The sequence below is a fragment of the Malus domestica genome, chromosome 17 (assembly GCF_042453785.1).
Source record: "Malus domestica chromosome 17, GDT2T_hap1".
Taxonomy (NCBI): domain Eukaryota; kingdom Viridiplantae; phylum Streptophyta; class Magnoliopsida; order Rosales; family Rosaceae; genus Malus; species Malus domestica.
Genome location: NC_091677.1, coordinates 13,051,342 through 13,058,582, shown reverse-complemented (window position 1 = coordinate 13,058,582; position 7,241 = coordinate 13,051,342). Strand labels below are relative to the sequence as shown.

The window sequence follows — 7,241 nt, the reverse complement described above, 5'->3', positions numbered from 1 at the left end:
TAGAGCTGCAACACATTAAGTGCTCGTTTGAGATTGCTTTTTGGGACAACTTCTGCTTTTTCAAAAAAGTAATTAGTAACTCACAAATTTGGAAAAGGGTTTGGCTAGTACAACTACAAAATGGTTGATCAAAAAAACAGAAAATACAAAAGGGTTGATCCAACCAACCAGTTTCTCTATGTTTTGAATGAATATGCATCTTATTACTACAACTAAAATTGAATGCGAGTTGCAAAGTTGTTGTCTTCATCTTATGTAAATTCCAGTGAAATGAATAGTTGTGCCTCAAAAATCATTTATTACCCTAAGTTAAAACATGATTTACCCTAACCTAGACAAATACAAGGAAGGATTCAGACTTATGGACCCATTTGTCCCTTGCATTTTCTTCCAGAATTATAAATATCCAACGGTACGCAAAAGACTTGTAGCTCAATTTACTTAAAAGCATTCACCCTTCACCCAGATCCCGAGTTTAATTTCCCCCTTCCCCAGTTCCACTTGTACACAAAGTAACAAAAATAACGGCAAGAAATGAAACATCAAAATTTTCAAAGGGATCAAACTATACACGAAATTATACTAGTGCGTGGAACATTATTTCCTGTACCTAAACAAACACAAGTTCCGGTAATTTTAACATTTGGAAACAAAAATGAGTAATCGATAAACTAAAGACGTAGTAAATCGTTGCACAGCACAAAACAGTACAACAATCAACATGAATCCAAGCATAGTCAACTAGCCATATATATGTGGAGCTGTTACTTTTCCAAGACTGCATATTCGTAATTCTGTATAGTTAGGGGTCGCGCTGCCTGTCAAACAATAATATGGAATTATAGATTCATCTGGTATAGGAGGAAATGCAAGCGGAAAATAGTAGAAATAAGACGGAACACATAATTATCGGATCAGAGTGAACGTCTTTACTCATGTGTGAAAGGATTACCTCAGAAAAATTGTATGACAGCGCCTTTACTTTATACTACAACACTGCATTTACTCTGCTGCGCAATATCCTGAGGAGTTTCAAGAGAAGGCTCTGGAACAACCTCTGCTTCAACTTTAGATGGGTGTGGATCACTCTCACTTGAAACATGACGAAGTTCTGAGTCATCAACCTCGTTATGTGCACCATGGAGCTGTGAGTCAATGACCTTAGTTGCACTGCAAATCTGTGGATCGACTACCTTAGTTGAATCAGACCGTTGTGAGTCCTTGACTTCATTTATTGCATCACAAAGCTGTGAGTCGATCTCTTCGGTTGCTTCAAAAAGCTGTGTGTCATCGACCTTCACAACTGCACGGATTAGCTCAGAATTACCTTCCACAGCAGCCGCATGGCTTAGCTCTGAATGATCAAACCCCATGTCGGCACTGCATAGCTGCATATTCTCATGCTCACCATCTCCGCTGATCATATGCAAAGCAGTGACCTCACTGTCAACAGGATATAGTTGCGAATGATCTGCACTATGTGCATCCTGAAAACATAACTGCTCAACCCTGACAGCGGCACCACAAAACTGGGATTGATCATCCTCGCTAGCAGTAATATATTGTGCTGGATCATCCTTCCGCAAACGTTTTCCCATACCTTTTCTTCTTACCCTCTCCTTTCCTCTTATCCTTTTCCCAAATTCGCTTTGTGGGGTAGGTGATGGTATGTCCGGACCACCTACCTGGTCCCTCAAACATTGATGCGCGATATTCCTGATTTCTTCTATTGAATCAGCTTGTTGTTGGTTCAACCCATCTGTTATGAATGTATCTGCTATGCGTGCAATATCCCTCAACCCAGCATTCTGCAAAAGTTAATAAAGTTATCATTTAAAATAATACACCATTTTCTTATCCTTGCATTTGACAATAACCAATAAATTTATAATTAATTATTTAATTAACAATCTTACCGTTCTTTGAAACTCAGACGAGAGAGATATAGGCCTCCCTATAAATTTGCGTGTAATTTTCATGTACCACAGCATATAATCACTTTCATCTGCACCATCATCACCATCCACAATATGATATCGACGTTCCAGCCATTCATTAAGCTCTGACTCCATTTTCCCTGACAAGTCAACCCCACCATCAACTCCACGACTTTTTCTCTCCCATCGCTGTACATCCTCTGGGATTGACTGAAACTTGCCGTATTGCCTTAAGCAACGATTTGGGAGATGCCTTTCCGCCTTGTCAAAGCATATTAGCATTGTTTTGGACCTCCCTATAATCAGATTGCTCTTGATATCTTCTGGAATCACTGTACTGTCCATATTTCTATACGGAAGCCACTCCGCCTATAAGCCAACACCATGTCAAATGTCTTCTGAATCCACATTAAAATTAGAATATAAACTGAATTAGTTATCAATGGAAAGAGGAAGAGAAACCTTACATCACATGGTTTTAAGGAATCCAGAGCTTTACGGTAAAACACTACATCACGGTTTGTTGTTGGTCCACTTTGCTTTCCCTTCCAGCTAAGCACAAAAGGAAAACGATCATGCATTGAATCAGTATTGAGCTTTGGTCGTCCAATATTTATGTGAAAGTAACTCCAGCACTGCAAAAATATGATATGATATAAAATATGAGATATCGACAAGAAGCAATTGCAAATAAGATCCAAAGGAACTGCTGAACAAAATAGAAAATAGAAAAGGAAAAAAGTAAAGGGACATGTAGATAACCTGTAGTAGCGTTAAACAGCCACTAATTGTACTTTGAGATCTGAGGGACGCATTGCCCAGTGCCCTGTACAAGAATGCCAATGCTGCTGCCCCCCAGGCATATCTCCCACAATCGTCAAAATTCTCGAACAGTGGAAGGTACATGACAGGGACTTTATTCCCAGTAGTTGTGGAAAATATTGTACTTCCAACAAGGTATAAGAGGTACGCACGGGTATGACATTCAATCACTTCAAGTGGTGCATCTTTGGGACAATGGGAAAAGAACTCTTTCAACCAGCTTAGCTTCACCATTCCACCGCTAGTATAACTAGGCTCTGGTACTTTTCCGAGATACCTGTCACAAACTGAGTTGCAGGTGGTATGTGTTGTACCAATTACAGGTTCTCCATCAATTGCTAGTCCAAGCAATAGTGCAACATCCTGAAGAGTTACCGTCATTTCTCCATCATTAAGGTGAAAAGTGTTTGTTTCTCTCCTCCACCTTTCAACTAGTGCAGAAATGAGTGGGTTATCAAGACTAATTGCCGGAATCCATCTTAAATAACCAAATCCAGCCTTCTCTACCAACTCAACCTGTTTTTCCGTGAGTGTCCATTGATCAAGCTTTGAAGTGTGTTCGTGGCATCTGAGTGCACCACGCTCCTGTAGGTAAGTCAAAAGTATGTATGTTTATCATCCAGATCAGAAAAGAAAAAAAATAGTTCATTAAAAAAGACGGAAGGAAATGGTAAAAAAGCCTTATACGGGTAATTAAATGGTACACTGCACCTGTCCATCCCAAACTGCTGAAGACACATGCTTGTCCTGATCATAAAGCACTGAGCCATCAATTGGCCCAGGATTCGTCCCATAAGGATCCGCCAGTATCATTTCCATTACTGCCAACTACAGAAAATATCCCCCAGTTTATTAGCTCCATCAAATAACTAGAGAGCAGCATCTTAGTTTATAAACATATTTAGTAAAACCGTTAAACTCGGTAACGAAAAAATTTCACAAGGAATCGATTACACTCTATTTTTGCCTCTAACTTCTATACTATAAACGTTGAGTTTCAGCTCCAGGAAGCATCACATACACATGTGAATGAGGTCAATTGGAAACTGTTGCAGTAAGAAAGAACCAGCAATAAAAAAACTTCATTTACATTAGAATTGAAACCTTTTCATGCACTCTTAACCTACTCAGATCAAATTAAGAGATCTGTAATTAAGATCTTAATCCCAGCATTTTCCAATATGTCCAATACTAGAATTTAGAGATCATTACAGAAAGAGCCTCACACCGCAGTTTGTTTTCGCTCGAGAGATTCTAAGAAAGACCCTATCTGTGGAATTTGTCCGCTGTTTCAAATTACAAATCTTCCGATGAACTGTCATTCTTAATTCATGACAAATGAATGACTCTAATCAAGAAAATGCATTCATCTAGAGGTTATATGAAAGAACAACGACATATAGCTTTTCGTTGAAAAAACACTTTCGAGCATCTCTCGCTATCCAAAAACCAAATTGCGAGACTCAACAGAAAACCATCAATGCACCGAAAATTGTCCCAGAGGAACATCACCATGCATTTCAATTCCTCTTGTACTTTTCGAGGAACCGAGCAAATGGAGCAAGTTCCATTTCTCTCAGCTAATACACAAACATTAAGACTTAAAGCTCCACTTATCATCTTCATTTACCTTCACAGCACAATTACTACCTGAAAGTTGCAGCAACTAAGAAGCAGCACCCAAGGCCAAAACCCTAATTAAAACCCCAATTAAGATAGTTGATCCAATTCAGGGCTAAATCGCCACAGAAACCCATTATACATTCAAAAGTTCATATTCACAACGCTATAATCTCTGCAAACCATAGCTTATAATTTCATCTAAACACAGAGCTAATCCTCAATCATAATCATAATCATAATTACAACCAAAATAAACAACCCCTGTTTGGCTTCCGAGAAAATACAAGAAAAGAAGAGGAGATTCTGTGTCAGTTATGTTATAAGCTGGTTTTACTTTCAATTCCTGAGAAATTGAAGTGCCGAGAACGGTGGTGGTGTAATTTGAGAAAGAAAATTTCATGAGAAAGTTTGTAAATTAAATTTTCTCGGAAACCAAACAGGGAGCTGAGAAGAAAAAGGTATGAGGGATAAAGGGGAAATGATTTTATGGGGGGACAAAAGGTGAGGAAATAAACAAACCTGAAACGCAAATCAAGCCAAAACGACGCCGGAGAGCTGCGTCGACGAATGCAAGCATTTGGAACCTCGAAACGACGATGAAGCTAAGGCAAAACACAAACTAGTGATTTTTCTATTTACTTTTTCCTACTAGGGCTTGGTTTTGGGCGGGTTTCACTGCCCTAACCCGGGCCCAATATTAAAATTGGTCAACTTAAAAAAGTGAATTTGATTGGGCCTGTTATTGGGCCTCAAAATTTTGACGCCGTATTATAATGTCACATTGTTTTTGCGTAAAACTTTTTCAAACAAGATTTGGAGATAGGAACTTAAATTGCTTCCTTAGTTGCATGGCGAATGTTTTTAACCAAGTTACAAGTACATTGCATGGTTCTATTGCAATTTGATTTGATGAAAATTCTACATTACATTACTTTCATCTAAAACGGTTAAATCTAGCTGTTCATTTGAGCGAGGTGTTTCTCTCATCAATTATTTTTTCCAAAATTAAGAAAAACACCTACATGAGCCAGTTATAATGTCATAAAAATGGTTTGTTTAAACACTCAAAACGATGTCCTAAGCCAAGAAAGAATTTGTTGAGCATGCACTCCACATGAAACTCCGTATAATAGCTTGAAAATTTCAATTGTCTTTGACCTCTCTACTAGTTGACAATTGGTTATGAGTTTGATGTTGACATTCTAACATGGTATCTGTGAAGTTTAGTTTTATTGTTTGGTTTCCTTTGTCAAATGATGTAAATTGTACCATACATGTTCTAGTTAGTTTTAGGATTTAATTGCTTCTCTAGGATCATGTTGCTGGAAATATCACTTTAAGAGATTAAATTCTCTCATCAAAGGTTTGTTCATACATATGCATTTCATGCTATTATTTTTAGTTCATTATGTCTAGTGATTCTGTCTAGCCAAAACTTCTCGCTGCTTTCACGCGAGCTGGGCACACATGAGCTTTCTGACAGCTTTTTCCCTGAGAGTGTTTTTCAACCTTAGATCTTTTCTGATCGTTTTTGCACATGACATGTGGCATTTTCATCCCATCTCTTTATCTGAAACAAAGCCCACTATAAAAGCTTCATATATGGTTTTATTTTCACTCGGCTAGTGGATTTATTTTTAGAAGGATAGTTTTTTAGCTATGAGATGTTCCTTTGTTCTTACTTGAAAACCCTAGCCACAAAATCACATTCATGCACTAAATACCCAGATCATTGCATATTAGGGTTGCATTGTTTTTGTGATTTTGATCTTTGTTTTACGTCAAGCTTCTCTAGTTTCAAATCTTTGAGCTGACCTCTTTTTGGATTTGCATCAATTTCATCTTTCAAGTATTTGATTGGTGAAATTGACTAGACAATCGAATCCAAATTTGCATCTTCATCACTAAGGAGGAGCTGCTACTTCATGAAGACCGAAGGAGTTCATTTTGTGTAAAGCAAGGTTGCACAAAGGTAAACTTGCTCCGTAGATAGAGATCTAAGAATTGAGCTTGTGTGGTCTTTGTAAGAACCTTTTTTTTTCACTAGTGGATTGGACTCAATGGAGAGTCCTTGATTTTTTTAAACCCAAAGGTGGGTTTTTCTGGCAAAAAACATCCCATGCAATTTATTGCTTTATTAGTTTACTTATCTTCGTTTTACTTGTGATATATGCTTATCATAATCCACAAATAGATAAGTCATTGCAACTAAGCTTGTCAAAGTTAAAATGTGCACTAAACTGAATCTTAGTTAACTATGAACTTTTTAGTAAATTGAACTTTAATTTAACTTCTTCTGCTATAAGTAAACTAACATATCTGAGCTTAGTTGTTGAGTGTTGATGACTAGTCAGACAAGCACACATATGGATTTTAAATTGTAGGTTATTCCACCCAGTACCAATTTCAGTATTGGAAATGAGTTATCTACGTGATGTGCTCAACGGCTGCATGGCTCCTACGTCACCCAATACTTGCATAATTGCTTAAATGAGGGCCAATCCATTTTGAGTTCATGTTGTTTCAATAGTCTAGTAGCTATTTCAACCTCCAAGCAGCAATAAAACAAAGGGCAAATGCTTGCTACAATTTGTTTCAACTCTTTTCTCTCTCTTTGCATGGACTATTTGTGAATTTCAACATAACTGGAAATATCATTGGATGTCAAAGATGTATCAATTAATCTTAGGGAAATTTTATTTAAACCCTTATAACCTCTTTCTACACCAACTTACTCTCTACACCCATATTAATTTCAATTAAATTATCAATATCTTTTTAAACCCAAATGTCTACCTAAACTACCCTCACGAACCCAATTCAATATATATATATATATATTTATCTTTACACCCATTT

The 7,241-nt window shown here is 37.4% G+C and overlaps 1 protein-coding gene across 4 annotated transcripts; it reads right to left on the bottom strand.

Moving 5' to 3' along the window:
• Window positions 1–548: 548 nt before the first annotated feature.
• On the bottom strand, window positions 549–5,002 carry LOC103405196 (protein MAIN-LIKE 2-like). 4 transcript variants are annotated; one of them, XM_070817157.1, is made up of 8 exons: window positions 4,902–4,986; window positions 3,471–3,587; window positions 3,276–3,344; window positions 2,700–3,190; window positions 2,405–2,572; window positions 1,917–2,306; window positions 953–1,808; window positions 549–818 (listed from the first exon to the last, which is right to left on the bottom strand). In XM_070817157.1, the coding sequence occupies exons 3-7, from the start codon at window positions 3,295–3,297 to the stop codon at window positions 984–986; spliced, it is 1,896 nt and encodes a 631-aa protein (XP_070673258.1). In that variant the 5' UTR covers window positions 3,298–3,344; window positions 3,471–3,587; window positions 4,902–4,986; the 3' UTR covers window positions 549–818; window positions 953–983. The 4 variants fall into 4 exon arrangements, with proteins under 4 accessions (XP_070673258.1, XP_008342387.3, XP_017179672.3 ...); XM_008344165.4 differs by having other exon boundaries at window positions 2,700–3,344; window positions 4,902–5,002; XM_017324183.3 differs by lacking the exon at window positions 4,902–4,986 and adding an exon at window positions 4,410–4,861 and having other exon boundaries at window positions 2,700–3,344.
• Between the last annotated feature and the right edge of the window lie 2,239 nt (window positions 5,003–7,241).

Bases quoted from the DNA above. Each gene is read 5' to 3' on its own strand.
- LOC103405196 (XM_008344165.4), bottom strand. From the start codon at position 3,578: ATGGAAATGATACTGGCGGATCCTTATGGGACGAATCCTGGGCCAATT. The intron at 3,345-3,470 runs GTGCAGTGTACC...ACTTACCTACAG, and splicing joins CAGCAGTTTGGGATGGACAG to GAGCGTGGTGCACTCAGATG. The intron at 2,573-2,699 runs GTTATCTACATG...ATATTTTTGCAG, and splicing joins GCTGTTTAACGCTACTACAG to TGCTGGAGTTACTTTCACAT.